Raw genomic sequence first — 24,981 nt, forward strand, 5'->3', positions numbered from 1 at the left:
TGCAAATATTTTCTCCCACTCTGTGGCTTGCCTTTTCATTCTTTTGACAGAGCTTCTGGAGAGCAGAAGGATGAATTTGGGAGTACTTGTCCTGCTCGGTTTCCCAGAAGAGTTGTGTACGATTGGTGCTATTTCCTCTGCGTGTTTGGTGGAACTCCCCATCGAGGCCAGCTGGATGTGGAGTTTTTTTTAGTAGATATTATACGATTTAGGCCATCTACTTCCTCGTGAGTGACTTCTGGTAGTTTGTGTCTTTGAAGAAATTTGTCTATTTCATCAAAGTTGTTAAATTTATTGGCATAAAATTTTTAATAATATCATCTTATTTTCCTTTAACTTCTGTAGAATCTTCAGTGATGTCGCCTACATTGGTCGTTTGTGTCTTCCTTTTTTTCCTGATCAGTCTGCCTAGAGGATTATCAGGGTGTTTTTTTTTTTACCTTCTTAAAGAATCAGCTTTGGGTTTTGGTGAGTTTCTCCGTTGTTTTTCTGTTTCCTGCGTCATTGATTTTTCACTCTGGTCTTCGTTACTTCCTTTCCTCTGTTTTCTTTGGGTTCAATTTGCTCCTCTTCCTCTAGTTTCTCCAGGTGAAAACTGATGTCATTGGTTTGAGACCTTGCAAGGGAAATCTCTGCCTATAATTGTGGACGTGTCTGCTCTGTGCAACTCTATCAGGTTTTGCTTCCTATGTTTTGAAGGTGTGTTATCAGGTGCATAAACACGAGGTTTGTAATGTCCCTGATGAATGGGTGCATTTGTCATGATGAAATGACCTTCTTTTCCCGGCAGGATTCTTTGCTCCCAAACCTACTTTACGTGTTGCTAAGAGAGTCACTGCAGCTTCGCTCTGTTTGGTTACACGGCGACCTCGTTCCAGCTCACCCGTGTGTCTCTGGACATCTAAAGTGCCTTCTTGTGAACTGCACACGCTTGGGGCTCGCTTCTCCACCCCACGCAAACATCTGCCTTTTACAGGGTTTCTGGACCAGTCTCGTTGGACGTGAGTGTTGACAGCGTCGGGGTTAAGTCTGTCGTCTTGCTATTTGCTTCTACTTGTCCCATCTGCTACTTGTACCCTTGTCTCTCTTCTGCCTTTTTTGGATTGAGCATTACGGAGCAGGAAGATCCAGCTACCAGTCTCAGGTGAAGGTTCCCACCACGCAGAGGCTGGAAAGACCCTCACAGCCCCCACAGGAGAAGCCCCAGACCTCGGCCCACGGCACCCTCTACAGGTCAGGGTCCCAGGGAGGACTCTGCACAGGGCATGGGTTGGAGAAAGGTTTTCTAATAACAAGGAGAAGACGCAGCTTGGTCTCCCAGGGCGAGTGGGTCCCTCCCAGGCTAAGGTGTGCAGCCTCTCCTGCTGCAGGTGGAGACCCCGTCTCTCACCCAGGGTGGAGGTGTTGGTGGTCTGGTCAGTCGCTTAGGATGCTCACACTGAAGCAGTGCAAGGAAGACCATGGCCCCAGGACAGGGAAGGCTTCTCCCAAAAAGGAAGACGAACAGGGGCCATACCTGTTCTGTAGGAGGGTGTTCCAGGCCCTGGGCACTGGTCGGCAGGCCCAGGGAAGCGCAGGTCACAGGATGGCAGCATACCCATCAAATGTTGTTAAAATAACCCAGTTTTATCTCCTTTTTGGCTTGCTAGTTGTAATTGCCTTGTTATTGAGTGGTTTCTTGGGTATAGCACACATCTTTAATCTACTGCGGTCTACCTGCCCGTCTGCTGAGACAATCAGTCTACACCCGCAGGTACAGTGCCACTCTCAGTCTACACTCAGACGGACAGGTGCACACTCAGTCTATACCCAGAGGGGCAGGGCCACCCTTAGTCTACACCCAGAGGGACAGGTGCACGCTCAGTCTACACCCAGAGGGACAGGTGCACGCTCAGTCTACACCGAGAGGGGCAGGGCCACCCTCAGTCTACACCGAGAGGGACAGGTGCATGCTCAGTCTACGCCCAGAGGGACAGGTGCACACTCGGTCTATACCCAGAGGGGCAGGGCCACCCTCAGTCTACACCCCCAGAGGCAAGTACACGTTCAGTCTATACCCAGAGGGACAGGTACACGCTCAGTCTACACTCAGAGGGACAGGTGCATACTCAGTCTACACCCACAGAGGCAAGTACATGCTCAGTCTACACCCAGAGGGACAGGTGCATCCTCATTCTATGCTCAGGGGGACAGGTCCGGGGTCTCAGAAGCAGACACCCTGGAGGCAGAGACCGTGGCTCCCTGCGACACCCTGCAAGCACGTGAAATCACTGTGGACACAGACATTTGTGCAGGTGGTTTATGTTTTCCTTGATGTTGTGGGAAAAAGCACAAAGTAAAGGGAAAGCAGTGGAAAATGTTCCATCGAATAAGCCCGGGATCAGAGACAAAGTGCCGGGGAAGCTGGCGTCCTCTGAACAGACGCCCGGGCGGGCGGCTGGCTCTCCGGGCGGCACACTGCCCCACAAAGGACTCGGGCAGATCCCTCTCAGCTCACGCAAACCTGCCGCGTGTGGGTTAGTGGGATGGACGGATGGGTTAGTGTTCCGCGGTGGTTCTCCAGCCATGCAGCTTGGAGGGAGAGAAAGCGTCCCCTCACCCTTCTCGTTGAAGGGCGTGTGCCAGGCGAGGAGATAGTTGTCCGGCTTCAGCTGCGAGCAGCCGTCCATGGTTGCTGGGTCGGCCCGGTGCTCTGGAAGCTTCTCGAGGACTCCCACGTAGCACTTCACCATCTCCCGGTACAGGTCATCCAGGCACCAGTAGTCTGCGGACGGGAGGGGCAGGTCAGAGAACGGCAGGGACGGCCGCCCCGGAAACCCCGACGCAGCAGTGACCACAGACGTGACAGCGAGAACACGCCCAGTGGGGGGGAGAGGAGGAGGATTCTGGTGATCCGTTTCACACAACCCCGGCCACCTGGAGAAGTTTAACACGCAGACAAATACCCCCTTTAAATTTCATTTAGATTTCACACATTATAGTTGTCATGCTTTATTATTCTGGTTACACGTGAGAATCTAGAAAGACCCATGGTTCTCTATCTACTGCCAATGGCTCTATCCTCCTGAGGACAAACTGGACTGAAAGCTGCCTGTCCCCGGGGCTTTTAAGAACCCGCGTCTAAGGTAGGGAAGCTGACCCCCTCCCGTCTCCAGCTCCCTCCCTGTGCAGCTGAGTGGAAGCCCTGACGAGCCACTGCCTCGGCCCTGACTGCGAAGGGCCTGGAACAAGTGTGGTCTCGAGTCCCTCGCAGATTACAGGGCTCAGGGGACAGAGGAGCTGGCGCCCACCGATGGCCGCCCCCCACCCGGCCATGCACCTGGGACCATCTGCACCCAGGTGATCTCATGTGACCCTCCCACAGCAGCGTCATTGTCCTTTTCTTTCAGATGAGGCTCAGGGAGGTTCCTGACTGGCCCAAAGGGGTCTCAGCTGTGAAGCCTGAGCGTTCTGCCATCGCATCCACAGCACTGCCATTGAATCAATCCACAGCTTGGGGTGGGGGCCACCACCCTCCAAGCTGGGCTCCATGCTGCCTGGTCGCACGGAGAGCAGGGCTGGGCAGTGGCGGGCCCCAGCGCCTGGCGCGGCAGGCAGGTACGGGTACACCTGTCAGCACAGCTTTTCCAGCCTCCACAGACTCACTCTGCACTGGAGCTGCATCCTGGCCTGCAGCTACTGCCCCTCCCTGGGGCAAGTTCCCTGTCTGTCTGTCTTTGGGCTGTGGGGGGACAGGAGAGCGCTTGAAGCAGGCAGTGGAGGGCTGATGGCATGAAAACCCACCAGAGCCTTCCGCAGGCTGCCTCGAGCCAGGCCTAACCCGGAGGGCGAGGGCGCTGGCCCCGCACCAGGCAACCTCTCCCTGCTCCAGGACGATGGCCTCGGTCCTGGCAGTGGTTCCGGCAGGGGGAACCCTCGCGGCCGAGAGCTGTGACCTTTTGGGGGTAGGACTTGGTGGAAAGAGTGGCTCTAAGTCCTGGTGTCCACATCCCTGAGGCTCGGCTGCTGCTCCTACACTGGACACACTCCGCGCTGGCCCAGTTCCGGGTGTGGGGCGGAGAGGGTGTCGAAGACCCTGGGTGGGGAGGAGTGAGTCCTGCTTGTCACCGGGAGGGGGGTCCCCAGTCACCCCGCAGGAGAGGATGGACCTCTGCGGGGCCCAGACGGTCAGTGACAGTCAGGGGTTGATAGTCTGGCCCTTCCAGAGTGCCCTAAAATAATTCATTTGTTCTGAAATCACGTCTTTTTGAAGGCGACAAACTCCTTGACATCAAAATGGCAACAAAAGCCTTGTGTTGGCTCCAGTCAGAATTTAAACCAGAAACAGACTTTCTAAAGCTGCAGAGCCTCGGCCCTCGCGCCGGCTTCCTCAACCCCGTGACTCGGCCCTCAGCTCCCTTCTCCACCTCGCCTGCCAGCCCCTGAAAGACGAACCAGCTTACGAAGCCACCCGCGAGTCTCAAGGCGCATCCCAAGGCCAGGCCACTTCAGCACCAAAGCCCCAGCTTCTCAGGGCGCTGCCATCAGGGCCGGCATGGAGGAAGGGAAACGAAGAGCGACTGGAGCGGCCTCATCTGCCACACGGGGCAGGCCCCGCCCTCCCTGCAGGGTGTGGACACGCTGCCCGTCCCCAGTGGGCTAAGGTCCCCTTCCTCCTCTGCAGCAGCAGCGACACGGGCACTGTGCTCGGCCATGACGGCTGGAGCCGCTGACCTTGGTCACTTTGAGAAAGACAGACACTGGCCCCCTCGCCAGGTGCAGCCTCCCCCTAGAAATTAAGCACTTCCTTCCGCTGTCCCACTGACCCCTCATGTGACCCCAGGACGAGGGCGCTACCTTCCCACAGCAAGGCTCAGAGAGGGCGCACAGCTGGTAATGGGGGGGTGGAGACTAGGAGCCCAAGGCTCCAGAGCCCCCGAGGGTGAGCCCCCTCATTCTCGGGTGACGGACATGGGGCCACGTACATGGGAGCCTTCGGGGAGCGTGGCTGAGAGCTCCTTGCCCACCAGCTGTGCATGCTGGGTTGCCCACCTCCTGTTGGGTGCTGGACGCTAGGAGCTGGTAAGTCTGCTCTCGTCCAACACCACGCTCTTCAGAGATACGCCGGGAAGCAGGATGTCACACCAGCACCTAGCCGTCTGCACCACACTTGCTTGATGGCAGGCCACACAGCCACGTGGCTTGTCAGCCTCAGGCACTTACTAGGGAAACTTACTCGAACGTGCCAAGATGCAGCTCCACTTTGTAAAGTCTGCCTGTCTTTGGAAAACATGTTGAAGATGTCCACTGGGATCCTTGAAATACTTGCATGGCCAGTGACCTGAGGGGGTGGGGACAGTGCTCAAGAACACAGGCGCTGGAGCCAGGTTATTTGGGGTCCAGTCCCTACTTGGACACTCACTTCGCTATGTGGCAATGCGCAAGTTACTTAACCTCTCTGTGAGTTGGTTCTTTTGTCTGTAAAACTATAACAAAGTCAACCTTCAGGTGGCACGAGGCTCGGATGATGATGGATGGGGAGTCAGAAGAGTGCTTGGCACACCGTTTGTGCTGTGTGAGGTTGGCTGTCGCCATTACTGACGTGGCTCAGAGGCCCTTCTGGAGACTATGATCTGTTCTCTCAAGAAGGAAGAAGCTGTTTGAAAACTAAACTGAAATTTCAACTTAGTGAGTGGCAGAAAATGTGCTTGAGCTTCTGGAAGAGTGGCTTCAGGGTCCCCTGGTGACCCACAGCCAGAGGCTGCCGCCCGGGTGGCCACCCCCTCCCACAGCGGGGTGTGGTCCCGTAGAGGGAACTCATCTTCCTCCTTGGAAACAAAGCCCCAAATGTCCCCAATCCCCTTCGGTGCAGAAATTTCACACCGGGGAGTGACCATGTCCTATTTCTGCCAAGAGGACCTGACCAACCTGAGCTCAGAAAGCACGGCACCCACAGCACACGTGCCGTGCAGGAGACAGTCCCGGGTCACCACACAGGACAGAAGTGCCCCTGGATCCTGCCGTCCAGCAGGGCTCGAGGGGACGAGGGCAGCACGCAGAGGGCGCGTGGGTTGTGTGGGTGTGTACCTGTGCATCCGACACAAAGGACGGAAGCACAGTCCCCGAGCAAGGGCCAGCGGTGCAGCCAGAGCACAGGACACGCCGAGCTCCGCGCAGGCCCCGGGGTAGCAAGAACGCTGTGGGTCCTGTCAGCACAAAGGCCCGGGAGAGCCGGCCTGGGGACCTCGGGCTCTGGACGGGTTTGGCCTTCACAGCTGTGCAGACATGGAGCCGAGCCACCTCCCGCCGCCGGACCCTTTATCTTATCTGCGGGGCTCTGGTGCTCTCCTGAGTTATTTAGGAACCTGCCAGGGAGCGGACGGCATTCCTGCACGATGACCACAGAGCTAAACCGAGCGCTCGCAGCAGACACGGGGCGGCGGGGGGCGCGCAACCGAAGCTTCATTGACTTGTCAGCTGCCTTCGGATTTTCATTTTGTGATGACATACTAGCAATGCTCACAGGCTTTTAAAGAGCAAGTAACTTACAGGAAAGCTGTGCCACCTATTACACACCTGCTGTTTCTCCGAAATTCACATAAAAACACTTCAATCCTAGAATCAACTTGTTACTTAAAGAGTATTTCAAGAAACTTTGTTTTCCCCCCCAAATCCAACCGATTTTATCACATTTTCTTAGGACATATTTGTGTCTAAGGAACTATCCAATCTAAATCCTATTTTGATAGATGGCATTTTAACCTGAATTCATTGGAATTTAGAAGTAATCTCCAAACAACATTACTTTAATGGGTCCAAATTTCAAACTGGCTTATTATCTTATGTTCTTTTGAAATAAATTCAGAAGAAACCTTAACATCTGTAGTGAAAAGCTAGCCCCTCACCCAAAACAACTCCACAGCGAGAGATTTAATTGGTTTTCACTCCAGAGACAGACAGCTCAGCTTAGTGAACATTTTACCAACACAATGAAAAGCCAGCAAACCCATGGATAAGAAGGTAGACCAGGCCGTCACACGAAGGAACGGCAGAGGAGCAGCCCGCCTGCGCCCCATCTGCCGAGCCACGCCGGCGTGTATTAAATGGCCACTTTTAGCAGCGGCATCGGGTGACACCATGGCTGAAGGCTGCATTGTCCGTCTTCAGAGCTCGGTGCTCCTTGATGGTGAGAGCCCGGCTCACCCGGCGCCGAGGGTGCGGCCACGTCTTACCTGTGGTCAGTGCCCGGGCCGTCGCCACGTGCATGATGCTGTTGTCGCTCACCGGCCATTTCTCTGGTGAGAGCACCAGGTGGTCCAGCCCCCCGCTTTTGTGCAGCTCCCCCTGGGTCCTCGTGCCTGAAACGCTGGTCTCCCCACAGGCATTTCTGTAACCGAGGGCATCCCCGACACTCGCCAGCAGCATCGCGGCCTGAAACTTCTCCATCCTGGGAGGCGGCCCCTCTGCATGCACAGCTGCGGAGCTCTGTGGCCTCAGGGTGGCGGAGGCGGGCTTCAGGCTGCCCCGCTGACCTCTATTTTGGTCATTGTGTTGCTGTCGGGAGCTTCCTGGAATGGCCAGGCACTCCTTTTCTGACTCTGCAGGTGGCACCAAAGAGAAAATCTTTCTAGCCCCGCAGCTCACAGCACCTTCTGGAGAGCCCGCGGAGGGCGTCAGCTCCCTTCTGTGTCCTGATGGAGGAGCTGTGGCTCAGCCGGCAGGCAGAGCCCCAGATGCTCGCTCACAGAGCAGCGACGGCGAAGGAGCCACCTTCACACAGTGTTCCTGAGAGGTGCACACGCTGCTAAAGCTTTAAAGTGGAACTTACACACTAAATTCACCACGTTCCAGGCACGCCTGATGAGTTCGTGCAAATGTGTGCTGCAGTGCAACCTTCTCAGCCATCTCAGCACCCCCATCGTCCGGTCCCCTTGCCCACCTGCTCCCTGTTGCTCCCACCAGGCTCATCTGCTCTCGGTCTCTGTGGCTTTGCCTTCTCTACAGTTTCAAATAAATGGAATCACCCGCCGTGTGGCATTTTGCACCTGGCTTCTTTCACTTAGCATAATGCTGAGATTCATCCATCACATGCACAGTTTTATTTTTTTAGAAAACTTGGTTTTTGATTATAAAGTGTTTGATACAAAACTTAGAAAACGCCAAGTGTAAAGGAGAGAGAGCATCCAGCCCAGTGTGAAAGGTTACAAAGCGGCCTCTCAATCCAGCGTCCAGACTGCAGAATGGAGCATGTGGGCCAGGGCATGGGCCAAGGCTTGGGGGCACCCGGGATGGCACCATCGTTAAGCTTCGTGCATTGAAACACTCGCCATTCAAGACCAGATGGGCCTTGGGGGGTGGGGCGGAACATGTAAACCATGAATCTTTTTTTTTAAAGATTGGCACCTGAACTAACATCTGTTGCCTATCTTCTTTGGTTTGTTTTGGTTTTTTTCTTCTTCTTCCCAAAGCCCCCCCAGTACATAGTTGTATATTCTGGTTGTAGGTCCTTCTACTTGTGTAAACCACGGATCTTGATTTGAAATAAGCAGTTAGGAAAGCAGTGCCTCTGGCTGCCCCCCAGCCCTGGAGAGTGACAGGGTCCCCGGGGGCCTGGTTGCACATCAGACCAGAGGTGGGAGGATGTCTCACCTGGGCTTCTTAACACATCTGGTAAAAACCTCTCTTTCGCTAATAACAAGACACTGAGATGCATTTAAATGGACATATAGTATTGGGGCAGCACTTGTTGAAAACGAGGCTGGAGGGGCTGGCCTGTGGCCCAGTGGTTAAGTTCGTGCACTCGGCTTCGGCAGCCCGGGGTTTCGCTGGTTCGGATCCCGGGCACGGACATGGCACTGCTCATCAGGCCATGCTGAGGCAGCATCCCACATGCCACAACCAGAAGGACCCACAACTAAAAATACACAACTATGTACCAGGGGGCTTTGGGGAGAAAAAGAAAAAATAAAATCTTAAAAAAAAAAACAAAACGAGGCTGGAACATGATTCCAGCTGGCACGATTCTGAGAGGTCCTGAGACAGAGTCCTTCAAACAGCCCAGAGGGCCCTGGGTTGCTGGTATGCAGGCTCCCGACCCAACAGGACAGACGGACAGAGCCGCCCGTCATTTAGACGGCCACCGTCGGAGGCAGGACAGCATCGTTCGGCAGGAGCATCTACTGCTGAGGGCAGTTTCCTCTGCTGCCTCTGAGGCGGTGGAAACCTTTCCTGAAGATGCTGGGAGCAACTCCCCAATATTTGGCCTCTGTCAGCAAACAGCAAGAGGCGAGAGGAGTTCACTGACTTGTTCATCCAACATTTCCTGAGCCCGACCGTGTGCTGCGAGCTGTGGATATAGGAACAAACAGGAAAAATCCTACCCCTGCTCACAGAGCCAGAAGTCTGAGATGCATGTAACGCCACGCTTAAACTTGACTAAGTTAAATCTCTCGTGTATTATGTCACTAAGGCAGAAAGGCATGTGATGTCTCTCCCAGAAACTCCTGGAAGGCATCTACGAAGGCACAGGTAACATGTATTTATTAAAGCTATGGTGTTTCGTTAATTTGTGTATTTTCACTATTATTTAGAGTTTGCATTTCAGTGTATTCTAGTATATAATTCCCATCGACTCAAGGAAATTCTGTATCGGATCTGTAATTTTTCACATGGAAACAGTCCTATTTAGCTCGCTATGTGATACTTACCAGGAAACTAAATGACTGACGCTGACCGTCTGGGGCGTGGTCATTTACCTGGGGTGGCAGGCCGCGCAGGGGTGGAAGGTCCCCACAGGGCCTGGTCCACTCACCATGGAGGCGGCTCTCCTGATATCTGGTATAAGTATCTGAGCGTCCGGGAACAGAATTAAAAGGACGGCACCACGACACCAGAGAAAATAATTTATTTTAATGTTTCTGAAGTTCTCGGCACTCTCAGAGCATGCCTGACTTAAACGTGTGTAACAGAAGGAAAAGAAACCCACGAGTCTTTGAAGAGCCTTTGTCCAAATACTAATGTTTGGATACCTATCGATAAACAACTCTGCAGAGCACTTTTTCTCCATAAACTGTAAATCTTAAGAAGTGTCGCAGACCTCCATAATCTATACAGGATTACCTGGGTTCTAGAACCTTCTCGGAACAGAACACTTACACGTCAAGAATCCATGAAGCCTTGAAGGATACTTTAAAATTGAGGTTTTTATTAGAGTCAGATTTATCATATAAAATAAGTGCTCTCTTAGAGTCACAGACTTGCAGGCGGAGACGATCTTTCTCCCTTTGCAGCCGTGGAAGCGGGGACCGGGGGAGCCGTGACTTAGTGCGTCCTGCAGCAGCCTCGCCTGCGGTCTCCAGGCCCCCAGCCCCCTTTCCAATCCTCCATGGCCTGCTGCCCTGAGAGACTGCTTCTCGAGGCACACTAGTCCACACACAGCAGGTGCACACAAACCTCACGGCGACACCGACGCTTCCTGCAGCACGGAGTGAATCTCCATCTGGGAGTCAAATCCAACGACGCATTTCAGGCACCCGTCACAGGAAATCTGAGGTGCATCTCCTCTCTCCTGTGAAGTAGCCCAGTTAGTCTGTCTCATGACCTGGGCTGCAGGCCGGGCAGCAGGCACGCTGGTGACGTGGAGGTCTCTTAAACATGAGGTAGAGTCCACACAGTGATTTTCCAAACACCACTCAGAGCTTCCTGAGAGGAGAGCAGGCGGCACGGCGGGCTGCCTCTGATGGCACAGCCTCTGCTCCCAGCTGCACCGGAGAGGCGGAGGATTCCGCTTGGGGTTTTTTGGACAGTGATGTGTATTTTAGCTCCACTGTATACGGCCACACGAGGGGCTGGAGGGGGACATTAAGGTATTCAGACATCGAAAGAAAACCACTCACTTGATTTTTAAATCTATAATTCATCACTCATAAATATTTTTCATGGAAAAAGTCTTTTTAAATGTGATAAAATACATTTTTTAAAAAAGCATACTTTATGAAACTTCTTAGGAAGTTTAAATGACATTATTAGAAGTAAAAGAGGCCTGCTGACTTGTCAACAGTTGAAAAGAAAACTCCTGGAGTCACACCCTGTGTGCCATCGCTGTGCAAACAGCAGCGGGGAATTAAAACCATGGAGTGATTCTCAGATGACCGTCTGTAGGAAACTAAAGCAAAAATAAATCTGGCAAATCTAGATATTTGATAATTCAAAAAATATATAGCTTGAATTCCTGGCATCAACTTTAAAAAACCTTAGAACCCACGACAAGATCTTCTTCAGCGCACATTTTAACAGACCTGACTTGTATAAAAATACAACCGCCTCCACTGTTTTCAAGTGTAATTAGGGTAACTCGGTGGGGCATGGTGACTGCTCTGTCCACTTCAAACCACGGCCAACAGCGCGCTCTGCTGTCCCACAAACAGCTCCAGGCTACTTTTCCATAAATATAAAAACCATGCAGAAATCTCCTAAAGTGACAGCTACGTGGCCCATCCCCAGACGCTCCGAGGCAGCCGTCCTCTGAGGGACTCCAGGCACCTTCCTTCGCAGAGTGAGGAGGTCGTCCCACTCAGGACCCTTCAAGGACGACTCCCGACATCAGCGACACACGAGCACAGCAACTGACCAAATGTCTCCTCGCCGGATGCCCTGCGCTTCATAATCTTAGTCCACCTGAATGTTTGCCACCTGTGACTACTGGCCGTGCATACTCCACGAAATCATCTATGAGAACAGGCCACGCCCCTAAAGGAAAGCAAAAAGATTCAAAAAAGTCAACACTTTAGAGCATGATTTTATATCCAAGCATTGTTTTCACAATCCAACATTTGCATTTCAAGAACTCAAATGAGCCTGTGTTTCACTTAACAAGTGGGCTGAAGCTGCCGTGTCTTCTGCTCTGGCCAGACCAGGGCCAGCGGATACTGCTGTGCTCCTGCAGACGCGGCCCTCTCCAAGGATGCTGCACAGGGCAGGCCGCCTGCGTGTCCTCACGGCAGCCCCACACCGCAGCAGCCCCACACCGCAGCTGTCAGGAACTGCAGGGGACCCTTTGCCCTCTCAGGCTGAACCCTGCAGCTGCTTTCCTCAAAGCTCGGCGTTCTGGCCAGTAGGAGTGCTATCTTCTTCCTGAGCCAAGCCCCCACCCAGGCCGGCCCACCTCCCCACTCCAAGGGGCCCCTAAACGCCCAGGATACTCAGACACCATCATTGGCCAGCCAGACACTCGCTACTTTATGCTGCTGGCACCTTTTCACGTAGATGTGCCTTGTCTCACCCACTGTGGCTAGAGCTCCTGAAAGCTGGGCTATTCGCCTAACTCTGTGTGAGGGATGTGAGAGTGCTGAGGACACAGTACCACCAGGATGGTGAGTGCTGTCACTAAGTGCCTCCTCTGTGCAAGGGGTGTGAGGGTGCTGAGGACACAGCCCCACCAGGGCAGTAAGTGCTGTCATTGAGCACCTGCTCTGTGTGAGGGTGCTGAGGACACAGTACCACCAGGGCAGTGAGTGCTGTCACTGAGTGCCTGCTCTATGTGAGCCAGTGAGAGTGCTGAGAACACAACCCCACCAGGGCTGTGAGTGCCGCCAGAGGAGCCTTCACTTCCTAGAACAGAGAGAGGAGGAGGAGCACGTCCCTGTCCCAGAGGGGTCACCTCCTAGCTGGGCACCAAGGAGGCAGAGGGGCAGGTGCGCAGGTTGTCCGTTCCTTCCCTGTGCAGCAGGGTGCCCAGCGAGGCCGGCATTCACACGTTCCTGACTGAGTGTCTCGAAATACCTGGGGGTGGGGACGACTGCATGGGATTATGTTCATGTAAGTAAATATGAGCTGGAATCTCCAAATAAGCTTAAATAGCACGATGGTAACACGGCCCTGAGTCATCCCCAGATCAGGAACTTGCCGCAGTGGCTTCCAGACACCTGTCTACGCCATGGCTCTGCCCCAGGGCCTCTGCACGTCCAGTTCTGGAAGCTTCACTGGAGAGGACGTCTTCTTCTTGTAAACTAAACACGAAGCCCTGTTGTCCTTTTGTGTGATTCACAGGACAGAGTGAAGTGGATACTATCATCATCACCACCCCATGTCTCTGATGGGGCAGCACCAGGGGTCAGCTGGGGCCCGTCATCCGGCCACCTGGTCCCTCCTTGCTGTCCCGCATCCCAGGGCCCGTCACCCCACCGCCTGGCCCCACTCGCTGTCCTGCGCCCTGGGGCAGGAGAAGTCCGTGCACACATTTCGGCGGTCACCTGGAGCACAGCAGCCTCTCGTACCTTCTTCATCGTAGTTGGACATGTCATCCGCAATCATATTTCCAAAATCTAGCAGAAGGTTCCAAGTGTCCCTTGGGATCGATCTTTTGTGATGTTCCTAACACAGGAGAGAAAAACCCACCACATTTACCACAGATGTAACTCTCAGGCGTTCTGGGGCCTGGTCACCTCAGTGCATAATTTGATGAGGAATAAGCACCATAACAAAATTGTTAACAGTTAAAAATAATGGTGCTCGGTTGTAGAATTTATGATTTACACATCATTTTTCTCAGCCTGTAGCTCATCTTTTCATCTTCTTAAGAGAATCATTTGCAGGATAGAGATCTTAATTTTGAAATTTCATTTATCATTTAAAAAAAATTATGGAAAGACATTCCATGTACATGGATTGGAAGAATAAACATAGTTAAAATGTCCATTCTACCTAAAGCAATCTACAGATTCAACGCTATCCCAATCAGAATCCCAATGATATTCTTTACAGAATTAGAACAAAGAATCCTAAAATTCATATGGGGCAACAAAAGACCCCAAATTGCTAAAGCAATCCTGAGAAAAAAGAACAAAACGGGAGGCATCACAATCCCTGACTTCAAAACATACTACAAAGCTACAGTAATCAAAACAGCATGGTACTGGTACAAAAACAGGTGCACAGATCAATGGAACAGAATTGAAAGCCCAGAAATAGATCCACACATCTATGGACAGCTTATCTTCGACAAAGGAGCTGAGGGCCTACAATGGAGAAAAGAAAGTCTTTTCAACAAATGGTGCTGGGAAAACTGGACAGCCACATGTAAAAGAATGAAAATTGACCATTCTTTTCCACCATTCACCAAAATAAACTCAAAATGGATCAAAGATCTAAAGGTGAGACCTGAAACCATAAGGCTTCTGGAAGCAAACGTAGGCAGTACACTCTTTGACATCAGTATTAAAAGGAACTTTTCGGACACCATGTCTTCTCAGAGAAGGGAAACAATAGAAAGAATAAACAAATGGGACTTCATCAGATTAAAGAGCTTCTTCAAGGCAAATGAAAACAGGATTGAAACAAAAAAACAACCCACTAACTTGGAAAAAATATTTGTAAGTCATATATCTGACAAAGGCTTAATATCCATAATATATAAAGAACTCTCACAACTCAACAACAAAAAATCAAACAACCAGATTAAAAGATGGGCTGGAGACATGAACAGACATTTCTCCAAAGAAGATATACTGATGGCCAATAGGCACATGAAAAGATGCTCATCATCGCTGATCATCAGGGAAATGCAAATCAAAACTACACTAAGATATCACCTTACACCCGTTAGAATGACAAAAATATCTAAAACTAATAGTAACAAATGTTGGAGAGATTGTGGAGAAAAAGGAACCCTCATACACTGCTGGTGGGAATGCAAACTGGTGCAGCCACTATGGAAAACAGTATGGAGATTCCTCAAAAAATTAAAAATAGAACTACCATACGATCCAGCCATCCCACTATTGGGTATTTATCCAAAAAGCTTGAAGTCAGCAATCCCAAAAGTCCTGTGCACCCCAGTGTTTATTGCAGCATTATTTACAATAGCCAAGACATGGAAGCAACCTAAGTGCCCATCAACAGACGAATGGATAAGGAAGATGTGGTACATATATACAACGGAATACTACTCAGCTGCAAAACAGAACAAAATCATTCCATTTGCAACAACATGGATGGACCTTGAGGGAATTATGTTAAGTGAAATAAGCCAGTTAGAGAAGGATAATCTGTGTATGACTCCACTCATATGAGGAATTTAAAAATGTGGACAAAGAGAACAGATTAGTGGCTACCAGGGGAAAGGTGGGGTGGGGGGTGGGCACCAAGGGTGAAGTGGTGCACCTACAACACGAATGACAAACATTAATGTACTACTGAAATCACACAAGATTGTAACCTATCATTAACTCAATAAAAAAAATTATGGACTGTGCTTTTGGTGTTAAGTCTAAGAACTCTTGGCTTTACGTATCAAAAACTTTGTCCTATGCTTCTTTTCTTTTTATACTATACTTTTATACTTTATACTTTTAAACTATAAAACTTTTATAGTTTAACATTTTACATTTATGTTTGTGATCCATTTTAAATTAATTTTTGTACAAAGTGTGAGACTTAAATGTTCATTTTTCTTGGATATGGCTGTTCACTTGCTTCAACATCATAAGTTGAAATTTTCTTTCCTCCATTGAACTTCTTTGGCACTTTTATTAAAAAAATCAATTGGATATGTTTGTGTCTGCTTATGGGCTCTCTATTCTTTTCCATTGATCTCTGTGCCTATCCCTGTACCAGTAACACACAATCTTGATTACTGTAGCTATAATTTGACATCAGGTAGACTGATTTCTCCCACTTTCTTCTTTTTTCAAGATTGTTTTAGCTATTCTAGTATCTTTGCCTTTTCACATAAATTTTAGAATAATCTTGCCAATATCTATAAAAAATCCTGCATGGATTTTAACAGGAACTATGTAAAATGTGTATATAAAATTGGGGAGAATTGATTTATTTACTGCTTTGAGTATTACAATTTTCAAACAAGCAAATAAATAATAGTGCTTGGGACAAGCGTGGGGGGCTACACAATGCCAATGAGCAAATATAGAAAGTAAATATTTAAAAAAATAAAACCAAAGATCTAACATACAGAGATAATAACTCCTGTTTCAGTCAAACAGGAGGACAGTGTGAATCCCCACTAGACCCCAACAGCTCAGAAACACTGAGGAAAACAGGTAAGCTGCATTTCGAGACATTTATTTTTCTATATACCAGGTAGATCTTGGGGTGGGATGGGACAATTTTGTAAAAATTTCTTTGTTATTCAGTATTTCAGATTTACCAAAAACCTGGAGAGTAACACAGAGCTGAAGAAGGAAAGCCGAAACCCCCAGCCCTTGTCTCCACACCTCCTGACGGTCTCATCTCCCTGCCTCCAGCACTCCCACGTCCGTCCCTGCACACCCAGCACGGCCCTGTCTCCCCTCCTGACGGCCTGTGTCACTCTCACGCCCGTCCCTGCACACCCAGCACGGCCCTGTCTCCCCTCCTGACGGCCTCTGTCACTCTCACGCCCGTCCCTGCACACCCAGCACGGCCCTGTCTCCCCTCCTGACAGCCTCCGTCACTCTCCCGCCCGTCCCTGCACACCCAGCACGGCCCTGTCTCCCTCCCCTCCTGATGGCCTCCGTCACTCTCACGTCTGTCCCTGCACACCCAGCACGGTCCTGTCTCCCTCCCCTCCTGACGGCCTCCGTCACTCTCACGTCTGTCCCTGCACACCCAGCACGGCCCTGTCTCCCCTCCTGACGGCCTCCGTCACTCTCACGCCCGTCCCTGCACACCCAGCACGGCCCTGTCTCCCCTCCTGACGGTCTCCGCCACTCTCACGCCCGTCTCTGCACACACAGCACATGCGCACAGATTCATCAACGACTTAAAAGCTTGTCTCATGCCTCACAACATTTATCTAACCGCTACTACATCATACATCATCCTCTGCAACTTGTGTCTTCCCCGCACACTGTGTTAAACGGATCCCGAGCGAGGTGTGTAACGAGACTCGGGCACCTCACTGCTCCGCGCTCTGCATTCCTGTCCTGCCCTCTACTGCCGGGCGCCTGGTGTCCCCATGTGCTGCTCTCACAGTGAGGTGGGAGCGCCCCTGCTCCTCTTGTGCACGTGTGTGGAGGTTGTCTTGGGAGCGTCTGCCACGAAACCTTTGAGTGCTGGAGCCGAGCCCCTACGACCTGCTGGAGTGAATCCAGGCCTCCCCACCTGCTCCCAGGAGGGCCTGAGACCCTGCTCTCAGCAAAGGGCCTGTGCCGCGTGACGACCGGCCCATGCGCCATGGACGGGACCCCGGGGCTCTGGGCACAGCCGCCAGCGCAGGGCTGTCCAGCTGGAGTCAGGCTGTACCCCGTGCACTTCAAACAGCCCACAGCTGCCCCTGCTTCCCACAATTCACGCCAGGAAGACCCGTCTGGCTAGCAAGGCCAGGCACGACCAGAACGCCTGCCTCCAGCACAGAGGACTCGCTCCCCAGGGCCTGCTGAGCGCTCCTTTCCTCCTGAGCACCGTGAAGTACGTTTTCAGATGGCATGACTACGAGCACACACAGCGGCGGGCTTCCACTGACAATGGGACGCCGCCCAGACTTGGAACCCTATCAGCCGACAGACGTGTGGTACGGATACTTTCTCAGAGGAAGTGCAGAAGTAGTTTGGGTTCCTCAGAAAAGGTGATAAACGGGTGGCTGCCAAGGTCTGCAGCAGATATCTGAAACCCCGCCCAGAAGGAGCCATGCGTGGCTGCCTCGAGCCACCGTGGGCCAGCCCCAGGCAGCCCGCCTGAAGCTCAGTGGCTGTGCGTTCTGCTGGCGGCAAAGCCGCGCAGCAACCTGGGGGCTCCCTGGATCTCTGGGTGGGCCTTCCATCTACCACCACACCACGTCTACCACTTTGGCTAGACATATGTACAGCCACGCCACCTGAAGAGCCCCCACCCCTGCCTTCACGCTGTGCACACGGCAAGAAGCAGGACACTTACCAACAGAAAGGTGTTCCACAGATCTAAAAACTTAAACCTTCCAGATAATACTAAATTCCAATATGCAATAGCCATTTCTAAATCTGGCAAAAAAAGAGAAAGAACAGTTAATAAATCCCAATTTCTTTTTCCATGCACAAAAGATGACCACTTATCTTAGCACATTGATATACACTTGCTTAATAAAACTCAGCAGTCTTACCCAAGCGTCATAAGAGGCCTAATCCTTACGGAACTGTTCCGAAGTTGTATGTAATCTAATTTTATAACTCTTGGAAAATGCCTTTTAAAAAAGTTGTCTATTACTTTATTTGAACATGTAAATAATTATCACCTAATTAATCAGCTTTGAAGACTTATTTTCATACACATCCAGCTTCCCTTAAACCTGAACCAACTTAGATACTATTAATGTATATCACTTGTTTCTTAGAAATAGGCCAATGTGCTTTCTAAGGGCCGAACTACAAGCTAAACAACTTGTTTAGAAAGGAAGGGGTACAGTGCTTTTCAAACGGACCTGTCTCGCCATTAAAACAGAATCGGATTCAGAAGCCAACCACAGAAGCTTTTTAAGGACTTGAATTTCTCCAAGCGGAGTCAAGAGAAACGAACACATTCAGGGAAGATCACTTTCACTGATGCAGGATCTTGACAAATCGAGACTGGCTCTTAACCCATGTCTGTCCGCATTCTCCCCGACCGCCAGGCAGCAGCCCCCCACACTCAGTGCAGACCCCCGCTGCAGGGCTCCCTCTGAAACTGCGTTTTAATGGAATAGGAACGTGAGTTTAGGCTGCATTAGAATATTATCCCGATGCATGATTTTGGAATACTGATTTCTTCTCTGCCCACGAAGTTTAACATCTAGTTCTTTCTATACGCTTGATGAGCAAGCACCTAAAGGGGCTGAGGAGCTTACTTCTCACAACTGACCACCTCAAATCACGGTGAATGGTGCTCTCCACTTTTAGACGATAAAAGAACAGTTACAACAATATCTAACTACACGTTTATGTATACATGTCAGATAAACTAACGCGAAAAGCAGATGAATAAATACTTAAGGTGACAGATTCTTTTAAATGAAAAATACCAAGAAAACACTTTTCAGAAGAGTTTCACCTACATCTTGTTTGGTCCCACTTGGACAGAATTTATGAAAGTCGGAGCTCTCACCTGAGATTTCCGGGGTGGATCACTGTTAAAATTGGATAAGCAAAAGAGACACCTGTGTAACAACCAACTCTAAATAAAATGCCTGCGCCCCCTGTGTGTTTAAGGTCCGTTACAGACTTCCCATCTTAAACACCCTGCAGTCTTCATCAGAAAGAGACAAATGGTCAGAAAGTTTCAAGGAACTGAGAGGCCGGAAGGGCTGGCGGAACCTTACCTATGGGGCCCGCCGTGTAATGCTAAGGTGGTTAGTCTTGTCCTGCTAACATTAACTGAAATCTATACTCAACTCATCGTAATGATGCAAAGTCTCACACTGACAAATGGAGGTAAACCTGGGGAGGAAAGAAAAATACAGTTTTATATTGGATAGTTAATCTGGTAACTTCTGGGCTAGTTTCGTCCTAGAAACCTTTCTTAGAGAGTTCCTGATCTGTGGGTCTGCAAACAACACGACTGAAAGCGAATGTATGCACTTTCAACGTTTAGTGTCACCCATGTAAAAATGTTGAATGTTGTCCTGATGGACTTAGCCATTTGCAAAATAACAACAACACAACTCAAAACGACAGAACTGGAGAACTGAGAGCAAGGACAGCAGGTGCTCTGGCGGCTACGCAAAGAAGCTTTACAGCAGCTGTTTTCTGCCCAATAACCTCTGAAAAGTCTTATCTCCTGAGTAAGAAAATGTTTAGAAGAAGGTATAACTATTTAAAATTTATGTTTGTGATGCTTCATTTAGAATTAGATAATGAAGATGCCCCTTCTGTCAAAAAAGGATCTTCAGGCAGATGAAAATTAGCTAATTATCATGAAACTTTACTTCCTCAAAAATCAAGATTTCTCAAAGCCAACTGATTCCAGACTCCCGCCAGTATGAAACTATGCTAAGCTTCTTGCATTAAAACAAAGAGTCAAATAACTTTAATTATCTTCTTTATTAGGATGACTACCAGTTAAGTACAGGCTACAGAATAATCTGACATAAAACAACACAGCACACAGTCACACACACACAGACACACAAACCTGAAGGAAATGAAGGACAGGTCTCTTGTTCTGACCCTTTTCCACGGCTGCCTATGCTCTTTCTAGAACTACAGGAACACCTCTATCAACCTCTTTAATTTATGTTTAATCCTTCAGAAGACAGAGCATGTAACACACTTTGGAAATTGTAAATTCAATTGTTCTACTTTTGGTTTGTCGTCATAAAATCATTCATCCTTCTTTCTTTTAAAAGCGTTCAAAAAGCCATCTAAAATAGAGTGTGAAGTACTTGAAATGCTCAATCTAATCGCTTCCCTGAAGAGGCTAATATTTTCTTCAGTACAATTTCAGAGTCTCTCAATCTCATGAAGCAAAGAACCAAAATCAATAACTGTTCTACTACTCTAGTAAATGATTTTGATAAACATCTTACTTAATTATCTATAGACATAAAATAGATTATTTTTTCTCAGTAAAGGAATTACAGGATAAACTGTAAACTTTACCTTTTCTGCTGCCTGATTCTAAGGCAAATCCATTTAAAATAGAGGCTAAACACATTAAGCTCTCAATTGCAAAAATGGTTCAAAACATTCCTTATCCTCATACTGAATTTCTTTGAAATATTCATGGAGAAAGAAAATGAATGTTTAAACTGGGTAATCAATTACACTCTAATTTACACCCTTTTGGAAGTTACTATGGAATTAAAAATATGTGTTGAAAAAATTAAAAATAGAAATACCATATGACCCAGCCATCCCACTGCTGGGTATCTATCCAAAGAACTTGAAACCAGCAATTCCAAAAGTCCCATGCACCCCTATGTTCAGCGCAGCACTATTCACAATAGCCAAGACGTGGAAGCAACCTAAATGCCCATCGACTCATGACTGGATAAAGAAGAGGCGGTATATATATACAATGGACTACTACTCAGCCATAAAAAACAATAAAATAGTCCCATTCACAACAACATGGATGGATCTTGAGGGTATTATGTTAAGTGAAATAAGCCAGATAGAGAAGGACAATCTCTGTATGACTCCACTCATATGGGGAATTTAAACATGTGGACAAAGAGAACTGACTAGTGGCTCCCAGGGGAAGGGGGGGGCACAAAGGGGGAAGTGGTGCACCTACAACAGGACTGACAGACAATAATGTACAGCTGAAATTCCACAAGGCTGTAAACTATCATTATCTCAATAAAAATTTTTAAAAAACTGTGTTGAATGTGACAAACAGAAGTGATGCTGGAGGATTTCCAGGGCGGAGCCTTCAGACATACTCGGCTCCCGTCTCCCCTGCTTGGAGCACCGCGGCCTCTGCAGCAGCACCCTTCCGGCCTGAGGCCACCACGCTGCAAGAAGCCATGGGAGCCAAGAGAAGGAGCACAAAGGCATCAGCCCCTCGCGCAAGTCCCTCCTGGCGTTTCAACCTAGACCAGCCGCCAGCTGAAACATCCTGAATGTCTGAGCTGACACCCTTGGAACAGAAGAGCTGAGCCCCGCCCACACCCCGACCCATGGGATCCGAGCTATAAAAAGCGATCCTTTGGCCCGGCTGATGGGGCAGCGGTTAAGTGTGCACGTTCTGCTTCAGCGCCCCAGGGTTCGCCGGTTCAGATCCCAGGTGCGGACGTGGCACCACTTGGCAAGCCATGCTGTGGCAGGCATCCCACATATAAAGTAGAGGAAGATGGGCACAGATGTTAGCTCAGGGCCAGCCTTCCTCAGCAAAAAGAGGAGGACTGGCAGCAGTTAGCTCAGTGCAAATCTTCCTGAAAAAAGTTAAAAAAAAATGATCCTTGTTTAAAGCCACTAAGTTTTGAGGTACTTTGTTATGTAGCAATTACTAACCTGAATAGGGGTCTGGGTTGCCACCTGAGAATCTGCAATTCTGGCCCCCAGATGTGCTGATGTGCGGGTCTGCAGACCCTGCTGTGCAAGGAACTAAGGTAAAGTGTAACTTTGAGAAAATTTCCTCAATACTTTTCCATTTCTGGCAGGTTAACTTGGCATTACAAGATAAAAGTTCTTAAAACAACACCTACACATAAAGTTAAATGAAATGCTAACCCTTCTCAAACATTCGCATTTCAACATTAAGGAATCCCATAGATTACAAAATATCAATAAAATCAAGTAATTATTTCCAGCAGAAACTTAATTGTCCTAAGTTATACTAACAATATTAAAGTTACAGAATGAAACAGAAAGAAATAATATCGTACTACCATTTACTAATATTTCAAGGTGCCCTTTCCTGGTAACCATTTAATAACAACAAAGAATAACTGTCATTATTTTAAAATTTGGATCAGACTAATTATCACTTTGAAAAATGAAGCTAAATAAGGCTCTAAGAATTAAACTGGGGGCCGGCTCCGTGGCCCAGTGGTTAAGTTTGCGCGCTCCGCTGCGGCGGCCGAGGGTTCAGATCCTGGGCGCGGACACGGCACCACTCGTCAGGCTACGTTGAGGCGGCCCCACATCCCACAACTAGAAGGACATGCAACTAAGATATACAACTGTGTACAGGCGGGGTTTGGGGAGATAAAGCAGATAAAAAAAAAAGATTGGCAACAGTTGTTAGCCCAGGTGCCAATCCTTAAAAAAAAAAAGGAAGATTGGCAACAGTTGTTAGCCCAGGTGCCAATCTTTAAAAAAAGAAAAAAGAATTAAACTGCTCCAAAGTAAAGCATTACCTAAATCTTGCTGTTGAAGTATAATAATTATACTCAGACCTGAATTAGCCAAATTTTAGAAAGGCATGGAAAGTGATATTTCTGTTTGGGTGACTATTACTTAGGGGAAACCAGGAAATGGAGAGAAGTCAAAAAAGAAAAGGCAGCATAAGAAGAAATAATATTCACGGCAGAGAGAACCACTTGCCAGGAACGTGGTGCCCGTCCTTGCTAAGCGGGCAAGTCTTCCTGAGACACCCCAAGAATGCTGAGTGAGCCCAACTCAAAGCTTCTTCAGTACCGTGATGCTGGTGCCTATCTGTTAGTTTCTAGAAGAGACCGGTAACGTTTTCTCGAGAACACTGATGATAGTTACGGGTAATCAAGGTCCAAACTAAAGGAGGCTTTAATTTAATTGCACACAATGAGCTTCCAACGGCCTGTCCTGGCAGACAGCGAGGCAGCCAAGCCCTCCCGGGTCACATCAAAAGGATGCACCAACCCAAAGGGACCCCCCGGCTACAGACAGGACAACCTGAACTTCAACAAGGGGCAGAAATGCACCGATTGAAACCCTCATATGCATTTAGATCCGTGAGTTCACAACGATACAATAAAAATAAACACCAGCAAGTCCTTTTCAAAGGATGCTAGGGAAACAACTCATTATCATGACCACTGTTAGGAAAGGGCAAAGAATCCAGCATTTATCCTGCCCTCCCTAAATGAACTGTGCCCCTGGGAAGCGAGACACTAGAAGACGGGAAGCATTTCCTTACAGGATTATCCAAACAACAAACAGAAAGGAAGCGACAGGACCAGAAGGCCACCCTCGATGGTCCATGAAGCCAGGCTGTGAGCTGCGGCAGTGCCAGCGTCCCGGCCAGAGGTGAGGTCTGACCCAAGACAGCAAAGGCACCTGCAGAATTCCCGAAAGATGGAACGCGAGTGCATGCAAGCCCCAGACTCGGCTGCCAGCCGTCTGACCCCCGAGTAACAGCCTGATGTGGTCCTTCACGTCCATGTGGACAGTTACACAGCCACTCTGTCCGTCAGCACGATCACACCTCCGACTTATACTTTATGGGTGTCTGAGCTAATAACACCTTATTCATTTTTCCTAGTCTTCCTGACATAATTAAAATAGAAAACTCGCTTATAGTGTTAAGCAAACCAGGAGTTAGCAGCCTAAGAGCTTCTGACACAAGGCGGCTGTGCAGGCGACGCAGGACGGTGCTGCAGCAAGGCCCACGACGAGATGGCCTTGGGCAGGCCTCCCTTCCCTGGCGGCCCATCCCTTTCACAGACGGCCCCTCCCAGAGGCATGGCTCCTCTAACGTCGATCCTCACCCCATTCTGCTCCAACTCGCGGCCACCTAAGCCTGGGGCCATGGAGATGGCAGTGTCCATCACAGGAAAGGAGAGCGGAGGGGCAGCTCCTCCAGACAGACACGAGAATCTTGAAGAGAAACACCTTCACAGGTGGAAAGACCATAAAAACACAAAGCTGAGGTGGGACGTGCTGTCAGTGGCCATGGCTCCGGGATGCAGGGTTATCCCTGGGTGGGGCAGGGCAGGGAAGTGAGGAGCTGAACACGGTGCCTGGTCTCCCTATGACCTACTCTGCCCAGTGAGAGCAAGCTCATGGCTGACATCTTCAGAAGAGCGTCACACTCAAGGCAGGATGACACACCTGACAACTGACTGTTGACAGCCACCACAACCAAGTCACACGCTTGCCCACTGACTGACTCAAGCCCTGTAATCTGCCTTAAGACTGGGCCTGCCCACTAGGGGACATGCACCGGCCAGGACACATGGCACACACACCAGGGGACAGAGACCAGCCAGGACACACGGCACACACCCCAGGGGACGTGCACCAGCCAGGACACACGGCACACGCACTAGGGGACATGCACCTGTCAGGACACACCTGCACACACACCAGGGGACATGCACCAGCCAGGACACACGGCACACACACCAGGGGACAGAGACCAGCCAGGACACATGGCACACACACCTGAGGACGCACACCGGCCAGGACACATGGCACACACACCCGAGGACGCGCACCAGTCAGGACACACGGCACACACACCTGGAGATGCGCACCAGTCAGGACACACGGCACACACCCCAGGGGACATGCACCTGTCAGGACACACGGCACACACCCCAGGGGACATGCACCAGCCAGGACACATGGCACACACCCCAGGGGACATGCACCAGCCAGGACACACGGCACACACCCCAGGGGACATGCACCAGCC

At 49.8% G+C, this 24,981-nt stretch overlaps 2 protein-coding genes across 21 annotated transcripts in view; both read right to left on the reverse strand.

The window, feature by feature from the left end:
* The window catches only part of ADPRHL1 (ADP-ribosylhydrolase like 1), a 68,529-nt gene that overhangs the window by 24,663 nt on the left and 18,885 nt on the right, over positions 1-24,981 (reverse strand). The window contains exons 1-2 of one of the 3 annotated variants that reach the window (XM_005601354.4): positions 7,212-7,678; positions 2,600-2,764 (exon numbers count right to left, since the gene is read on the reverse strand). In XM_005601354.4, the coding sequence (XP_005601411.3) occupies positions 2,600-2,764; positions 7,212-7,425 (379 nt within the window). In that variant the 5' untranslated portion in view covers positions 7,426-7,678. Of the gene's footprint in view, positions 1-2,599; positions 2,765-5,215; positions 5,319-7,211; positions 7,679-24,981 lie in introns of those variants that run through there. The other 2 variants (XM_023621889.2, XM_070240513.1) reach the window with 2 other exon arrangements.
* DCUN1D2 (defective in cullin neddylation 1 domain containing 2) overlaps positions 9,869-24,981 on the reverse strand; it is a 34,010-nt gene continuing 18,897 nt past the window's right edge. For 11 of the 18 annotated variants that reach the window (XM_070240521.1, XM_023621895.2, XM_070240522.1 and 8 more), the window contains 3 exons: positions 17,848-17,930; positions 13,254-13,350; positions 9,869-11,727 (listed from right to left, as the gene is read on the reverse strand). In XM_070240521.1, the coding sequence (XP_070096622.1) occupies positions 11,639-11,727; positions 13,254-13,350; positions 17,848-17,930 (269 nt within the window). In that variant the 3' untranslated portion in view covers positions 9,869-11,638. Of the gene's footprint in view, positions 11,728-13,229; positions 13,351-17,847; positions 17,931-24,981 lie in introns of all 18 variants that reach the window. The other 7 variants (XM_023621896.2, XM_070240519.1, XM_070240520.1 and 4 more) reach the window with 1 other exon arrangement.

Source organism: Equus caballus, chromosome 17 (genome assembly GCF_041296265.1).
Source record: "Equus caballus isolate H_3958 breed thoroughbred chromosome 17, TB-T2T, whole genome shotgun sequence".
NCBI lineage: Eukaryota > Metazoa > Chordata > Mammalia > Perissodactyla > Equidae > Equus > Equus caballus.